Genomic DNA, 18,902 nt, shown 5'->3' with positions numbered 1-18,902 from the left:
GGCTTGTCAGAAGCCACAGATGCTACATGATGGTCAGAAGAAGGGCACCTATATAGACATTTACAGTCCTCAGGCTCATAAAATCTATTAGGTTTCTTGGGGACAGGGGGCTGGGAATCACCACCCTTAGATGCACCAGAAAGTTCATATAAAGAAAACAGCAAAAACAGGAGGAACAGCAGAAGATCTAGGGCAATCTACTTGCAGGAGCTTGTAATACCTCTTCTGTACCTCAGAAACCTTGGCACAACACCATTAAAAAAAAAACTCCATCATTGTGGAGATTGTGTCCCCAAAAGAAATTTCCTTGAAAGGAGTGTCAGAACTAGCAGACTCCTCTACCTCAGACCCATATTCTAAAGGAGAGGGAATCTGAGATGAATAAGCAAGGGATTCCTCATCTGAATCCACCTCCTCCTCAAAGGAATCCTGTTCCTTGGGTCTTAAGGGGAGTGAAGGACCAAGGGGGGAATGGAACAGAGACCCCATGAGGAGGTTTCAAAGCCATCAAAGCATTAAACAATCCCAGAGTAAAATTCTGCCATTCACTCTGCGGGTCCTTAAGAGCTGGAGAAATAGGCTTAGTCTTTTGTTTTTACTTCAAGGGAGCGCCACCTTATAAAACTTAAAAGAATCAGACCCTGGACGGCATTCGATAATAGTAGCAGAACTTCCTCCCTGACCAAATCTGAGGAACACTCCTAAGCCCCTCAAAAATAATCAGCCGCTGTTCCCCCAGAATGTCCAAAGAGGAAGTGTGCAAGGCCTCCATGGACGTGCATAAGAATGGATCCATGCCAGCCTCCAAGACGGTTGTGGCAGTAGAATACAATAGTGGAGCCAGGAGAACTTCTGTGCTTTCACTTGCCTCAGTGCTTTCACTTGCCTCGGGAGAGAAGTCTGGCACAGGCTGCACAGCAGAAGAATTAGACCTAGGGTTCTTGGCCTTCTTCATGGATGGCTGTCCTGATCAGGAAGTTCCTTCCATCATGTCTTTAGTTAAAAGCTTAAGATACTGATTCTCCAAATCCAAGGCCAAGAAAGAAAGTACTACAGAGTGTCTTAAGAACAAAGGCCTGACAAAGTGAACAGGACATATGGTCGTGGGAAGCTTACAGACAAAATAAGCACTGCTCAGGATGGTCTTTATGAAGAATCTGTCTCCCACAACTGACATTTACCCTTGTTAAATGACATGAAACCGCACAAGCAACAATGCAAACGGGCATTCAGACCGACGATCAAGAGATGGTGTTCGGACTGGTGGCAAAGAAGTTCTGAAGATGGTATTTCAGATATCACCTTTATGTCCTATGCTATGAGGAGCATATGTGTGACGTACGACGTTCCTTAAAGTAACCTAAAGGCTTTGGTATACTGGCTGGAAGTTAGGCCACCCTTGGCAGGGGATCCCTATTGTAATGAATACTGCAACAGTGAAATGGAAGGACATCTGTAACTTCAACTACCTTCCTTTTGTAATACCACATAAAAATTGATCAAGTTACCTCACTAAACTGCGGAACCGCCACAATTCTAAAACACCTCGTTCATAATGCCACCTTTAAACAGAGAGAGTATTTGTTCCATTAATAACATATATACTGCAATAGCAAATAAATCCCAGTGACAAGATGGGAAGGTCCCACAAAATAAAGGACCGCAGGTATATTTTCTTATCTTCTTCACCTATCTAGATGAAGACTGATATTTTAGATGTCTAGCATATGCGGAAAAGTGCTTCCCATTCAGACTTGTGTTCTAATTGGGCTACCTGCCTTCTGCTGGTGATCAAGGGAGCAGACATGGATTCTGCAAAACAGTTAGTTATGTATTCACCATAACGATCGATGTATGTGGTCCATCTCGCCTACATTCATTACTGATGGGTTCGGAGCAGACAATCGGCTCCGACTCGCCTGACTATTTTCAAGCACAAAGTCTCTAATTGGCTGGGCTAGCTGGTATCCCAGGATGCAACTCTCCCAAACCCCCAGATCTTGTTTGCCTAAATCGTAACCACTCCACACACATCAACCTTACTAAGAGGATTACCATCTCCAGGAAGGGAAAAAATAAACCAATTCTGAAGGGTCTCAAAACAACTATCCTCCAATTCCTTCAGGTAGGGGGCAGGTGGGAGGGTACGTAAGAATGTAGGTGAGATGGACCACATACATCGATCGTTATGGTGAGTACATAACTAACTGATGTTATGTGGCCCTATCTCGCCTACATTCATTACTGATGGGACAGCGTCCCTAGCTCCCCTAACCCGGGAGGCTCATAGGAAAACACTCCTGAGAACCGTGGAACCAAAGGAAGCCCGGCCTCTAGATGCCATCTCCAGTTTGTAATGAGAAATAAAGGTATGATGAGAAGCCCATGTGGCCGCAGCACAGATGTCGTCCAAGGAAAGCCTGGCATGATATGCTACTGAAGTAGAGACCGCCCTAGTTGAATGAGCCTCGACTGAAAATGGTAAATTTCTGCCTGCTGAAGAGTAAGCAAAAGTAATGCAATCCTTAATCCACCTGGAAATAGTACACTTGGAAAAAGAGGTACCCGCCCTGTTCTCCGAAAAAGAGACAAACAATTGATCTGATTTTCTTGACTGTTTAGTCCTGTGTAAATAGAATCTTAGTTGTCTATGCACATCCAATTGATGAAATTTGTACTCCGCCTTGTTGGAGAAGTTGGGAAAAAACACAGGTAACTCAATGGATTGGTGGAGATTAAAAGTAGATGATACCTTGGGGAGAAAGGACGGGTTAAGTCTCAAGGAGACCCTGTCATTATGGAATATTAAATATGGGGGCCTAATGGACAATGCTTGGAGTTCAGATACTCTTTTAGCCGAGGTGATGGCCACCAAAAAGGCTGTTTTCCAGGATAAAGAATTTTAATTCGCAAGTGGCAGCCGGCTCAAAGGGAGGAGAAGTGATGGCTTGCAATACTAGATTTAAATCCCATGGCATGACGGGTGCTGACACAGGAGGACGTAGTAACCAGGCTCCTTTTAAAAAAGCTTTGCAAAGTTTATGACCCATCAGAGCAGGCTCATGGAATACGTGGAAATTAGAAACGGCCGCCAGCTGTACTTTAATGGTGGAGGGAGCAGAGCCTTGTTGGAAGAGCATAGCTAAAAAATCTAGGACCGCTGATATCTGGGCTGTGAAGGGGTCTAGGCCTTGTGACTGAGCCCAGATGGAGAACCTCTTCCACTTGCTATAGTAAATTCTTCTGGTGGAAGATTTATGTGACGATGAAAGGATATGGACCACCTCAGGCGATAACGAATGTAGTCTAATTATTGATGGAAGTGGAGCAGCCAGGCTGTCAACCTGAGGGACTGTAGGGAGGGGTGGAACTGTCCCGACATATGAGTCAAAAAGTCTGGTACTGGATCCAGAGTGCAAAGACCGTCCACTGTATATCGCTGAAGGAAGGGGAACCAAACCTGGCGGGGCCAGTGTGGAGCAATAAGAATCATCTTGCTTTCCAAACGAATGGCTTTCTGAATCACTCTTGGTAACCGAGGAAACTGAGGAAAGGCATAGAGCAGACCAGAAGGCCAACCGTGGACTAGAGAGTCCCTGGGTGATCCTCTCTGTGAGGGGATCAAAGTGAAGTAGTTGCTGCATTTGGTGTTGAGGGGACTGGCAAAGAGATCGCAGCAAGGCTGACCCCACCTGCTGAAGATCCGAGTCGCAACTCAGCTGTTCAGGGACCACTCGTAAGGCATCAGAATAGCTCTGCTTAGCCTGTCTGCTATCACGTTGGATTTTCCCGGAATGTCACTAGGAACCGTTGGGAAGACACTGCCCAATTCCACACTCTCATGGCCTCTCTGCAGAGTGAGTAAGACTTGGTTTCCCCTTGTTTGTTCAGGTACCAAACAACCGACATGCTGTCCGAGTGAACAGCAATTGTTCCCCGTGGAAGAGAGCTCTGAAGTGCTTGCAACGCTAACAGCACTGCTCTCATCTCTAGGACATTGATGTGGAAGTGTACCTCGTAATCCTGCCAAGTGCCTTGGACCGTTCTGCCCAGATAATGCCCCCCACCCACCCTATCTGGGAGGCGTCCATGGTCACTGTGGCAGCCGGCGAAAGGGGAATTACATTCCTGCCCCTTGTTCAGGTTGGAATGACATAGCCACCAACGGAGATCCTGCTTGCAATGCTCTGTGAGAAGAATCGGGTGAGAGAGGGGTAATTTTTGATAGGACCATTGGACTGAAAGGAGTCACTGAAGGATCTGCATGTGAAGCCTGGCTAAGGGTATTAGCATGATGGTCGTCGCCATGGAACCCAATAACTGACGAACTAACCTGGCTGGGACCTTCTTCTGGGGCAATAGAGCCTGGACCTGAGATTGCACACAGTTATTCTTTCTTGAGGTAGAAAAACCCTCATTAGAACAGAGTTTAATTCTGCGCCTATAAAGACAACATGCTGTGAGGTCAGCAAGGCAGACTTTTTCCCAGTTTATTGTAATCCTAACTTTTGACAAAGATTTATGGTAGCCTCCCTGGCTTGGATGAGGAGATGCCTGGTGGGGGGCGGTAAGGAGCCAATCGTCCAGGTAAGGAAACACCTGGAATCCTAGACGTCTCAGGTGAGTTGTCACCACTGCCAAGCATTTGGTAAACACCCTGGGGGCTGTGGTGAGACCAAATGGCAGGGCTCGAAACTGGAAATGACTGGCTCCCAGCCGGAAGCATAAATGAATCCTGGATGCCTTGTTTATCTTGATGTGATAATAGGCATCCTTGAAGTCGATGGAGCACATCCATACTCCTTCTTCCAACAATGGGAAGATGGATTGAAGAGTGACCATTCAGAATTTGGATTTCAGGACATAGCGATTTAATCGGCTGAGATACAAGATGGGTCTCAGGTCCCCTGTTTTTTTCGGCACCAAAAATAGTCTTGAGTAAGTTCCTCATCCGATCTGGTCTAGGGGAACCGGTTGGATGGCTCCTTTTCTTAGTAGCTTTGATATTTCTAGCACTACTTGATCCCTTTGACTGGGTGGAACGTCCGGGATTTTTTTGATTAAGGGAGGGGGTGAAACAAAGGGAATGGTATAACCTCCGGTGATTATTTGAAGCACCCATCGATCCTGAGTGATGCTTTCCCAAGTTTGAAGAGTCTTCAAAAAATGACCCCCGACTGGCTCCGGAGCAGCACAGATGGGCAACCCCTCAGGGATGCTGATAGGAAGATCCGCGAAAGGAGTCGCGGTCTCCCAGATTGCGGGGGGCCTCCTCTGCTCCTAGGACGGCGTCTTCCAGAATAATTTCCCCCACCTCTGCCTCTGGAGGGGGGCTCACCTTGAGTGGCTGGGAAAGACTTTTGTGATTTTTTTGAACCACATCTTCCCTCCTCTATGAGATAAGGCCTAGAGGGAAGAGAAAAACGGGCTTCTATGGCAGATAAAGTCTTACCCTCCTGTTCACATCTGGTGAGAGTCTCTTTCACTTTGGGTCCAAAAAGAGAGGAACCATCAAAGGGGGCGTCCATGAAGGAAGACTTGAAGGCCTCCGCGAAGTTACATAGGCACATCCAGGCTTGTCTCCTCAGAGCAAGGCCTGAGCTAGCTGCCCTGCTCGCCCCTTCGGCTGCATAGGATATGAGCCTCATGGACGAGTTAGCTATGGAACCAAGGGTAGACAACTGGGCATTAACAGTCTGTGCTAGTGCCTCAGGCATGTTACCCGTCAAGGCATCTCACAACTCTTTGAGGAGATCCCGCTGGAGCCGAGTAAAGTGGCAAAGGTAAGTCAGGGACCATAGTGTAAAGGTCGCTGAAGACAGGGTGCGCTTCCCATAACGATCCATACTCCTGGACTCCTTGTTAGGAGGATGGACTGAGGAAGAAGCCTCGGCAACTTCCTGCTGAGTGGCTGATGCCACCACCATGGCATCTACAGGGACCCCTTTTGTCAAAAACTCTTTCCCCGGGGGAGCAGACAAGAACTTGTTAGGACGACTGGGCACAGGTTCCACGGAATCAGGATGTTCCCACACCCTTCGACAGATCAGGTCTAATAACTCGAAGGGTGGAGACACCCAGGAGGCGGTAGGTTGAGCTCCAAAGGCCTTGAGGAATACCGACTCCTCCTCCGAGGGGGGCTTGGATGACCAGTCGCCTCTCTGCCTCAAAATCTCCAGTATATCGGAGAAGGAGACGTCATCGGAGGACGACTTAGGGGACCCCTCTGCATCCTCGAGGTCAGTATCCGAGGTGATGGACTCGTCTTGGGAGTCTATGTGCTTCCTCTTTCACAACTTCTTCCTGGGAGGCTCCTCAGGCACAGACTCTGAGGGGCCCTCAGAAAGTTGGGGACCGCTCATGGGGGTGTCCTCAGGCCTTCGAGCTCCGCTGTCCACTGATAGGGGGGGTGTCAGGGGCTCTAGCCGGGGTGTATGGGGACGGAGTGGTCGATCCAAGTGATGTCGCTGACAACCTGGCCAGTGCTGTACTCATGGCCTCGAAGGCAGGTCCCCCCGAATCCGAGGACTGACCCATCTCCGAGGTCACGACTGGAGTCGGGATCCCCCAAGCCGAAGCGCCGAGAGGGAGATTCGGGGCCGACAGAAGTCCCGATGTATCCCCCTCGGGCCCGACCGAAGAAACCCAAGTGCCGAAACCAGATGAAAGAATCGAAATGGTTGGAGCCGACGACGGCTCCGATGGACCCATCAGAGGTACTGGAGCCGGCATAAGGACATCACTCGGTGCCGAACACTCCGGCTCAGATGACACAATGCTCGGAGGAGGAAATCATCGGTACCGGTAAGGGAATGGGCTCCGGAGCCGAATGGGTCGGAGCCGAAAATAATTTAGCTAACACCAGCGACTGAAGGAGCCTCTGAACCACCCTATCCACGTCCAAATCAGACAACCGAGAGGATTTGGAGGCAACTGAAGGAGATGAGGATCTCCTACCTATCGATTCCTGAGTAACACTGGGTGACCAGCTCCGAATCGGTTCCAAAATGATCGGAGCCGAGGTAGACTCCAGTACTACCGATACTTCCTGCGGCCCCGAAGCCAATGGAGCCGAGGAAGCTAAGTCCAACACAGAGTTCTTCTCCTGCGGCTCCGAAGACAATGGAGCCGAGGAAGTAGTAATCACCTTCAAAATCTTCTCCTGAGGCTCCGAGGAACTAGATTGAGCCAGAGATCGTTTCTTAGATTTAGTGGACTTGGATCTGCCAGTAGTTGAAGCAGATTCTACATCCTCTTCAAAGGAGGGCTTGACCAGGCCCTTCAAGATCAGTTTATTTTTCCGTTCCTGCAGTACCCTAGAACTGAAGGAATGGCAGACACTGCAGGATTCTTGCAAGTGTTTAGCTCCAAGGCAATAAACACAGATGGCATGCCCATCTGTGATCGACATTTTGTAGGCACACTGAGCATTTTTTAAACCCAGAGGATTTATGCTCTTTCTGCTTTTTAGACATGTACAGCAAAACAAACACTCAACAACCACAACAGGAAGGAGGGATACACTAAGGAACTCTAACTTAAACGCTCCTAGAAACACTGACAAAACAAAGAAGGAGAGGGCTAGATCCCTCTAACAAACGGGCCTAGCCTGCCAAACGCAAGGGAAACTACTCACACTTTCCACAAACTGCCACAGGCCAAACAGACACAACACAACGTAGCTATGAAAATAGCTTTTGTTTCACAGAAAAAATATCGAATTTCACAAGGTTTTCTAGTTAAAAAAAAAAAGTACTTAGCCACAGCCAAGCTCGAGACCACGTCCTGACTCAACAAGCGGCAAACGAGATCTGGGGGTTTGGGAGAGTTGCATCCTGGGATACCAGTTAGCCCAGCCAATTAGAGACTTCATGCTTGAAAATAGTCGGCAGAGTCGGAGCAGATTGTCTGCTCCGAACCCATCAGTAATGAATGTAGGCGAGATAGGACCACATAACATCCTTTATTTCTATTAATTCCTGCCGATTAAATAGAGGCACTAAAAGTTACAAGTCTGGAGAAAAGAAGACTCATGGTTCCTTCATTAAGGGGAAACAGACACTGTATGCAAAAATAGGCATGCAATAAAATAAAAAAGCTAATCTCCTTTCACATTGATCAGTTTTCATAACTATTTCTCACCCAATAAAATGCAGTTCATTCAGATTTAATGACTATGTTCTATTCAAATAAATAATGTTGACCACTTCCTTCTCTGATTACCAACTGCATCCAGTTTAGGGTTACTTGAAGCAGATTCTCTACTGTCACTTAATGGATGTATGATAAACCCTACTGCTAGTGTCTATTACCCTTACTCCCTCACTCAAGGCATGCACAACTGTTGGCAATTTGGAGGCACACCCATTCACTTGATGTATGTCTTTAGGATGTGGAAGAAATCTAAGCACCCAGAGAAAACCCAAGCAAACACTGGGAGGAAATGCAGACTATGCACAGAAGCCACTTCAGCCATCAAATGAACTGGAGAACCAAGCACTGTAAAATAAAAAAAAAAAAAATCAATCAATCCTAACAGCTGCACCACTTTTCCAATTAGGAAAACAATGTTTATCTGAACATCAGGGTTAATACCAAAGACATGTCCTTAACAATAACTAACATAAAATCTATAATAGCCAAGTGCTTAAATGTCTGCTTACCTCTTCACGTGTCCACCGGGTTTTACCTAAATGACGCTTCCCACTTTTAGGCAATGAACCATCATAGTCATGTTCATACATTTCAAGGTCTTCATCATCATCATCACTGCTATATATACTTAGAAAAAAAAGACAAAATCTGTTTTAGATGATAGAAAACAAAAATATCCATAACAAAATGGATGTGAAATAAGTACCTACAAAAAGACACGGAAAACGTTTAACAATAAATGTGCCTGTATTCTACTGCTGAACCAATATTTTAAACAGGCCCCTCTGTTGTGGTATCCACAGTGACAGCTAAAGGAATAGCAACCTCTTTTTTTCAATGGCCTTACATGTTTAAGCCTGCTTGTAGGACATTGTTAGACCAGAAATCAAATTACACTTTGAATAATTACATGCTGTTTGCTCATATATACCAACTCAGTCTTTAAACCTCTGAAACAATGGAATTTTCATTCATTCTGTATAACCTGTCCTATTACTATAAAAAGTAAGTGCTTCACCTTTGCATATACAACAGCACAAAACAAATGGACAAACCATAAATGGAAAGCATAAAACAAATGGACAAACCATAAATGGAAAGCATAAATGTGTTACTATAATAACGAGTCATATCCAGCAAAACATGTGCAGCATTACTATATTAGGCAACTGCATGGCAATGCACTTCTACTGTAATACAGTATAACAACTAACTACAGCCGAAGAGGAAAGGCACACACTGTAAAAGTTATTCTATACTAGCAACATACCTACCAAGGAAAATTACTTTTCATTCTGCTACTCTATCGCACCCAAGAGCTATCTGACCATCTACACTACTCTCTGCCTCAATAGGTCCTTTCTTCCACCACCCCCACTGATGGAGCCTTGTGGAATGGAGTACAAGCTGAGCAAGTGGCTGTCACTGGTATAGCTATGGATTTTTAAGTTCTGCCCTGCTATAATTGCTGCCAAGCACAAAGTAATACCTCATATTACCGAGAACATGCAACTGCATGCTACCACACATCTGTGTTTTGCTACGTGTCACCTATTCTGAAGGACATCAACCTCTGCCCACTTCCTGAGATGTGTAAGTCAGCGTCAGCCACTTGCCCACTTCCTGAGATGTGTAAGCCAGCATCAGCCACTTGCTCTCATACTTTCCCCAACCTGAGCCTCCAGCCCCTCGACCAGCTATTAATATGTCACAGTAGCTGTAACGAATGCCTCTTCCAAATGCACTACAAAGCCAACTTGAATTTCATTGTGCTTACGTAAATAAAATCACATTAAGTACCACATCACTTCTGTTCTAAAAATTAAAATATTCTGTGTGCAAAACAGTGAACAGAGATCCCATGGCAAAGAAGCAATAGTAATGGGCAAATCTACTACATTTCCATGGATAAAGATGTTCTAGCTTAATGATGCACAAAGACAACGAATATGACTCACAACAATATTATGGCTGCTGTTAGCTACCTCACATAAAACACAGCTTATTTTTACAAATGTGCCACTGAGTAAAAGTTATGCCCCATTTCAGGAGTAAAAAATTAGCATTTAAGGGAAGGTACTTGCAAGCTTTGTCCTTTGATCTTCAGGCCTGTAGTCGAAGAACACAATCATGTAAATAACATCCCCCAGCTTCACACCATTCCATGCACACCAGCAATATTTTCTGCTAGCATCTACAGAAAAACACAACCTGTACCAGCACAGGTAAACATTTTTGTTGTTTGTATTAGACTGCTTTCCACACCAATAAAATAGGCGCTATTGTAGTTGAGGGCCTCACCAGTTCCTTTCACGCAGAAGTGGGCGTGTCGCAAATTGAGTGACAAGCCGGTCTGCATATTACTTGGGGTTTTCGACAAACTGGCAATAAATTCTATATGTATATATATATATATATATATATATATATATATATATATATATATATATTTACATTTTAGGTCGATTAAAACTTGCCGTTATACACAATATGTGCATATCAAAGTTCAGTCATGCTGCAACACCCTGTAATACTTAAAGACTTAACCCCACAACTGAGTGAAAGAAAGAAGAAGCGGTTACACTTCTGTTACGATTGCGTGCTGTACTGACAGCACATAACCATTCAAAGTGTCAATATGAGATTTTGGTGATTGACTATTAAAAGCAATGTGACAATGGAAACACTTTAGTTTAAATAAGAAGCTATTATGTTGTATCAAATCCATAATTTAGCAGTTGGCAGTCCTCTTAAGAAACTGAAATACCCCAAGGTCTAGAAAGTGTTTTTTTTTTTGTTTAAATGTCGTTTCACGCCATACCGGTAATTTACTTTCAGATTACTATTATATTTACTATCCTATTACAACATCAAGTGCACTTTTTTTCCCCCTTCGGTTGTACATTGGGAGGGAATGCATATTCATGAATGACACATCACGGGGGTGGGTTTTGGACATGGCTTGCTACTGCACATGTGGTGAGGCCCTCAACTACAGTATCGCCATAAAATAACCATATTCTGACCTGGTACGTCTGATGTTTGACAGTGATCAAGGGAAATCATTTTAGCCAAAGTAATGTTATTTCTGTCTCACACAAACACACAAGAGCATGCATGCACTCAGCGCCCTCACAAACTAGATCTATAATCAGTTGCTTTCACATACAGACTGCACCCCCTCACCAAAATAATTAGTTTCTTATTGGGTAAATCTGTGACATTTTATTATGTTCAAATGATATTCTAACCAAAAAAGAAGTTATGTCCTTACCATAACGTTCCATGTGAGTTGTTCATCTCGCCTTTTTGTTCTTACACGTGGGTTCGGAGCCGATCCCTCGGTTCCAAGACTGCCGCTTTTCAAGCTCAAACTCTCAGAGAAGCTCGAGACCTAGTGTATATCCCATGATGCTCTACTGTAAATCCCCAGATCTAGTACGCTGCACCCAAAGACAGCCTACAGGAAGAAAAAGAACTACAGTACCTACCTATCTAGGTAGCTATAAGTTTGCAGAAGGAAGAAAAACAGTCTGTCCAAAGAAGACAGACTGACAAAACTCGACCAATCCACCAAGGCAACCATCTTTCTCAACAGGAGGGGGAAGGTGGGAGGGAATGTAAGAACAAAAAAGGAGAGATGAACAACTCACATGGAACGTTATGGTAAGGACATAACTTCTTTATGTGAAGTTGTTCTATCTCGCCGTTTTGTTCTTACACGTGGGTAGCGTCCCAAGCACCCTAATCCTGGGTGGATCACGGGAGAACATTCCTGAGCACAGTGGAACCAAAGGAAGCCCTGTCCCTGGAGGTCCTGTCCACTTTGTAATGAGTGATAAACGTGTGAGCTTTTGACCACGTGGCAGCTGCACAGATGGTATCCAAGGGCAAACGAGCTGCATGAGCTAATGATGTAGAAACAGCCTGGGTAGAATGGACTTTGACGTTAGGTCGGTAATGGCTGGTTAGTGGAGGAATAAATGAATTTAATGCAGTCAGAAAGCCACTTGGATAATGTGATTTTTGATACCGCAGAACCTTTCTTATTCTCTGCGTAACAGACAAAGGGTTGATCCGATTGTCTGAAGTCTTTCGTTCTGTCCAAGTAGAATCTCAATTGTCTGTGTACATCAAGCTTGTGTAACATATATTCCAGTCTGCTGGTATGGTGTCTAAAGAAGGTTGGGAGCTCAATGGACTGATTTAAGTTAGTTTCTGAACAGACCTTGGGAAGAAAGGTAGGGTTTGTCCTGAGAGACACCCTATCAGGGTGAAAAATCAAATATGGGGGCTTGGAGGATAAGGCATGAAGTTCGGAGACCCTACGTGCACATGTAATGGCTACCAGAAATATAGTTTTCCAAGACAGAAACTTCAAGTGACAGGATGACGCAGGTTCGAAGGGGGCGAGCATCAATTAGGATAAAACAAGATTCAAATTCCAGGGAGAGACAGGGTGTCTGATAGGTGGTCTGAGATGATGGGTCCCTTTCAAAAAGGCCTTACATAGTCTGTGGGACATGATGTTAGACCCATTAAACCCTACATGAAAACTGGAAATAGCAGCCAATTGAACTCTTATGGTGGCAGCAGCTGCGCCATCATGGAACAAAGAAGACAAGAACTCTAAGATGGTATGAATAGGCGCCACATAAGGGTCAATATAATGATGAGAAGCCCAGTGAACAAATCTTTTCCATTTGCTGTTCTATAGCTTCCTGGTAGACAGTTTATGAGAGGAAACTATAATATGTTGGACCGCGGGAGACAAATCTTGAGACCTGGCTAATATGGGAATTGGAGCAGCCAAGCTGTCAGTTTTAGGAAGATGAGGGAGGGATGAAGAAGTCCCGACGAATGAGTCAGAAGATCTGGCACTGGGTCCAGAATCCATGGTTCTTCCACTCGATACTTCTGTAGGAAGGGGAACCAAATCTGACTAGGCCAAGACGGGGCTATCAAAATCACAGTCCTTCCCAGACCTTTGGCTTTCTGTATAAATTTGGGAATTAGGGAAATTGGCGGGAAGGCATACAGGAGGCCTGGGGGCCAATCATGTACGAGCGCGTCCCTCGGGTTGCTCCCCGGTGGGGGATAAAGGGCAAAGTAGCTGCTGCAATTGGCATTCATCGGAGATGCAAACAGATCACAGCAAGGCGGGCCCCATCTGCCGAAAATCTTGTCCGCCACCTGTTGTTTGAGGGACCACTCGTGAGGCAACAGGATGCCCCTGCTCAGTTTGTCCGCTATCACGTTGGATGACCCCGGGATGTGCATTGCTATTAGAAAGCATCTGGTAGATACAGCCCATTGCCAAATTCTTAGGGCCTCTCGGCATAAGGGATACGATCTGGTTCCCCCTTGCTTGTTGATGTACCAGACTACTGACATGTTGTCCGTCTGAACTGCAACTGCCCCTGGAGGAAGACAGTCGTGAAAGTGTTGCAACGCCAGGAACACTGCTCTCAGCTCCAGGACATTTATATGCAAATGTGATTCCATGCTTGACCAAGTACCTTGGGCAGTCTTTCCCTGAAATAGCCCCCCCCCACCCTATCAGGGAAGCATCCGTGGTCACTGTGGCTGTGGGTTGGGGAAGAACAAGGGGACGTCCGACTAGTACCTGGTCGCTGTTCAGCCACCAATTGAGATCCTACTTGCAAAGATTTGTTAACAGAATCTCGTGCGACATGGGCAGTTGTTGGTAAGACCACTGTGTGAAGAGTAACCACTGGAGTATCCGCATGTGCATGCGACCCAACGGGACTATTATTAGAGTGGCTGCCATTGTGCCTAATAGCTTCAGTATCTGGGACGCAGGAGCTCTGTTCTGGGTCAACAGACTGGACAATTGACTTTTTAGAGATACGATTCTCGCTTGAGGCAACCTGATCCTTGAATTGACAGTATCTAGCTCTGCTCCTATAAAGGTAATATGCTGCGAGGGTGATAACGCAGATTTTTTGAAGTTTAAGGTTATGCCCAACTGGGAACAAAGGTTGATAGTGTAGTCTCTTGCTTGGATTAGTTGACGCCTGGAGGTGGTGGTGAGGAGCCAGTCGTCCAGATATGGAAACACCCGGAATCCTAAACGTCTCAGGTGAGCCGGAATCCTAAACGTCTCAGGTGAGCCGTGACCACTGCCATACATTTGGTGAACTCTGGGGGCTGTGGTGAGACCAAAGGGCAGGGCTCTGAATTGGTAATGACTGGCCCCCAGCCAGAAACGCAGGTGATCTCTGGATGATCTGGCCATTCTGATGTGGTAGTAAGCATCCTTGAGATCTACAGGAGCACATCCAATCGCCCGTTTCCAAGAACGGAAGTATCGATTGAAGCGTGACCATCCAGAACTTTTCCTTCTTGACGAAGGTGTTGAGTTTGCTGAGGTCTAATATGGGCCTCCAGTCCCCTGTTTTCTTTGGAACTAAAAAGAACCTTGAGTAAGTTCCGGATCCTATCTGGTCCGCCGGGACTGGCTGGATGACTCTTTTGTCTAGCAGGTTTTGAATTTCTATGGCTGCTAGCTTTCTCAGACTGGGTGGAACGTCTGGAACACATGTACACATGGGGGGAGTTTTGTAAAGGGAATGTAGTAACCTCTGGCAATGATGCTTTTTACCCAAGAATCCATTGTAATGTTTAGCCAGGCATTTGGGTATAAAGCCAAGCGACCCCCGACTGCCTTCAGAGAAGGACAGCCGGGCTTCCTTTCAGGAACGCTGATAGGGCTTACCAGAGAACTGCTCCCTGTCACCCTGGTTTTGTGGACCGCCTCTGCCGTTTGGATGGCATCTTCCGTTTTTTACCCCCTCCTCTGCCCCTAGAGGGGGTACCCATAGACATGATTTGGAAAGCTCCTTGGGTTTTCGGAACCACATTTTCCCACTTCATTGCCCTTTGGGGTCCGGTCTAGTTGGAGTGGAAAAACGGTCTAGTTGGAGTGGAAAAACGGACTCCTACAGCAGACAGAGTCTTTCCTTCTTGTTCACACCTAGTAAGCATCTCCTTAACTTTAGGCCCGAACAAGGCAGAATCATCGAATGGGGTACTGACGAAGGAAGATTTGAAGGCTTCCGCAAAGGAGCAAAGGTGCATCCAGGACTGTCTCCGAAGAGCTATCACTGAGCCTGCCACCCTACTCGATCCATCGGCAGCATAAGAAATGAGTCGCATGGATGAGTTTACTGTAGAATTGAGGGTGTTGAGTTGTGCAGTCACCTTATCAGAAACTGCATCAGCTGTGTTACCCTGTAGAGCATCTCCCAGCTCTTTAAGGAGATCTCGTTGAAGGCGGGTAAAATGGGTCAGGTAGTTGAGCGATCTCATGGAAAATGCTGCAGAACTAAATATGCGTTTCCCATATCTGTCCATCGTCCTAGAATCCCTATTAGGAGGATGGACAGAAGAAGAAGAGGTTTCCGACATCTCTTTCTTGGTGGCTGCTGCCACCACCATGGAATCAACCGGGACTCCCTTGGTAAGAAAGGCCTTGTCAGTAGGGGAAGTAATAAACTTGTTGGGCCACCGAGGGATCGGTTCCACTGAATCAGGGGACTTCCATGCCCTTCGAGCAACCAGATCCATCAGTTCATCGAAGGGCGGGGTAACCCAGGAGGTGGATGGTTGAGACCCAAAGGCCTTCAGGAGTACCGACTCATCCTCAGTAGGGGCAAGGGACTGCCAATCACCCCTCTGTTTTAAGATCTCCAATATGTCTGAAAATGAGGCATCCTCTGAGGGGGATCGTGGGGACCCTTCCGATTCCTCCAAGTCGGTATCCGATGTCAGGGATTCCTGTGGGGAATCCAAGTGCCTCCTCTTGCACAGTCTCTTCCTAGGTACTTCATCGGTGGGAGCGTCCAGTGAAGTCCCTGTAGAGGAGGGGCCGCCCAATGGGGATACCTGAGGTCATGGGTCTCGATGCTTGGTAGGGACCTGTGGGGAAGAGGTAGAACGAGGCCCTTTAGGAGGAGGGGAAGAAAGATCCGAGGAGGTAGTGGTCTTAGCAGACATGACCTTCCTCATGGCATCGAAGGCACCAGAATCCCTGTCCGAGAAGTCTGTCGGCTCCGAAGAGGCCAGCAGCTCTCCCCGAGCAGAGACCCCCCCCCGCTCCAATCCAGAGGACAGAGCCAAAGCCACCTAAGGAGACAGCGAGGGACTGTCGGCTCCGAGACTCCCCGGTCGGAACCGAGGAGATCAAGGTCGATGAAGCAGAGGGAGGTGAATCAAACCTCGGCTCCGAGGGCTCTACCAACACCGGTTCTGTCTGCCCCAGCGCCAAGAGTTCGATTGGCTTCGGAGGAGGAGGAGAAAAAATTAGGGCTGGAATTTCAGGCTTCGAAGCATAGTGGCTCGAAGCGGAAAGCATTTTGGCCTGGGCCAGGTTCTCTAAAGCCTCTTAACCACTCGGTCCAGGTCCATATCAGACAGCCTCGAAGAATGGGTCGAGGGATGGGTCGAAGGAGCCGAAGATGGTACCGACTGAAGAAATGGAGACTGAGGAGTCTCCAATACCAGATCCACAACTGGGCTCCGAGGTAAAGGATCGATACATGGCTCCAAGGGCTGTGGAGCCAATGAACGAACCATACCAGAGGAGCTCAGAGCCGATAACTTGGGCTCCGAGGACCCCTTGGATGACTTTGACCCCTTCGAAGCCTTGGAAGAAAGGTCGGCCTTGTCCAACGTAGCCTGAAATTCAGGCTTCAGGAGTCCCCTATCTACCAGCTTCCTGTGCCTTTCCAAAAGAACCCTGGCGCTAAAGGAGTGGCAGATAGAGCACACCTCCTGCAAATGAACAGAACCCAAACAGTACACGCAGGTGGAGTGGTTGTCTGTAACAGACATTTTTTGACCACACTCACACCTTTTAAATCCAGACTTTTGCTTTTCTGACATATTGTCCAATATAAACTCAGATCCCTGAATCTCAATATTAAGACAAAGAAATAACTACACAAGTTATCTAAGTATCCTAAATATTAACTATTATAGCTATTAACTATGAACTAAGCACTCTACAGGATATATAAGTTATTTAAAAGTGACACAAGAAAAAAGCACACACACACACAAGAGCTGACAGAGCCCTGTCACGCCCAAACAGGTAAGAAAGGCCTAGAAAACCTTTAAGAGAAAAAACACTTCAAAATTTCACTAAATCTAAAGGAACTAACTAAACCCTAATACTATGGTAAATCCACATCTATTTTAACCATATAAAGATAAAATTATCCCCAAAAAATTCTCTATAAATATAGAAAATTTAGTCACTGGCCCGAGCTTCCTCCGACGAGCTGTAGATCCGTTGCAGCGGCAAACTAGATCTGGGGATTTACAGTAGAGCATCATGGATATACACTAGGTCTCGAGCTTCTCTGAGAGTTTGAGCTTGAAAAGCAGCCACCGCGGAGCCGAGGGATCGACTCCGAACCCATGTGTAAGAACAAAATGGCAAGATAGAACAACTTCACATACAATATATTCCATCTTATTTTACATAAGCAAACAAAGGCATATACACTACTCCTAGTAAACCAAACTGAATTTTTTCTAAAAAGGTTGTTTCGTCTTAAAAAAAACAACAAACAAAAGTACCTTTTCACAGAAAGGGAGGTGGGAAGTTGAACAAACCTCTTATCAAACAAACAATGGGAGAGAATTAAAAACTGCAAGTGACACATGAGGCAGCTGTTATACAAGGCTGAGGAAAAATAAATAAGTTCTACAGATTAAACAGATAAGTATACAGCTACATTAAGGTCACCAAATGGTCCCAGTCTACTATAAAAATCTATGTCTCAACAGTTCATAGCTCACAGCTATCATTTGTGTTTCTCCTAATTTTAAACAATTAACCGAGATTAGCATGATGTTTCCAGTCTGGTGTTACCTTCAAGGAAATGTGGTACATACTTTTGGTGCCTCAGATATGACTAAATTTCATCCACAACTAGACATCTTGGTTACTGATAAAATCCCATTACAGAGACTATTTCAAGCATGATTCTTTATGCAATCAAAACAAGCTCCAAACGAAACAAAACACTGGTAACAAAAAAAATAAATAAATAAAAAACAAACCAACCCAAAACAGGCAGAGAAACTCCACTTTAATGACACAAGCAGAAAACAGCAAGTCGCATAAACTAAGCACGGTCACCATTAAAATATGGCTTCCTCAGAGTTACATGGGATACAAACAACTTGGTTTAAATAGAGCGGTGTAAGCAAAAACAACCAATCATTTCATGTGATGTCACGTTGAATTAGTTTTTTTTTTTTTTTAAATCAAAAACAAAAAAAACTCAAAGTTAATAAAAGGTACAAAAAACCTTCAGTTTTCCCCAGAAAACACAAAACAACACTTTCAGTTTATATAACCATAGGATTAAACATATATGCTACACTTAAAGAAATCCCAATCCCTCAGAGCCACACACTCCAGGGATCTAAACCTTGTCATCACAATAAACAAAACATGCTGGAGGGATAGGTTCCTGACCCAGACTCCCCAGACTCTGGAATAGACTGCCCATACATATCAAGCAGAGCACCTCTTTGGCCCTCTTCAAAAGGAACCTTGATGATTGGATGGGAGAAAGGAAATTCACCCCAGGGATCACATCAGTCGCCCTGCTAGACAGGGGTCCAGGGAAGTAAATAGTGCGGGAAGAAATAGCCAGGGAATTGTTATGGCTAGACTTGTATAGGCCCTAGGGCCAATAGGTTCACAGGTT

General features: G+C 45.7%; 1 protein-coding gene across 3 annotated transcripts in view; it reads right to left on the bottom strand.

Annotated features, from left to right (window-relative positions):
* The window catches only part of MYB (MYB proto-oncogene, transcription factor), a 557,504-nt gene that overhangs the window by 445,201 nt on the left and 93,401 nt on the right, over positions 1 to 18,902 (bottom strand). For all 3 annotated transcript variants that reach the window (XM_044076310.1, XM_044076317.1, XM_044076323.1), the window contains exon 2: positions 8,664 to 8,781. In XM_044076310.1, the coding sequence (XP_043932245.1) occupies positions 8,664 to 8,781 (118 nt within the window). The remainder of the gene's footprint in view (positions 1 to 8,663; positions 8,782 to 18,902) is intronic.

Source organism: Protopterus annectens, chromosome 1.part1, assembly GCF_019279795.1.
Source record: "Protopterus annectens isolate FY-2018-M chromosome 1.part1, PAN1.0, whole genome shotgun sequence".
NCBI lineage: Eukaryota > Metazoa > Chordata > Ceratodontiformes > Protopteridae > Protopterus > Protopterus annectens.
This window is presented reverse-complemented; position numbering and strand designations above follow the sequence as displayed.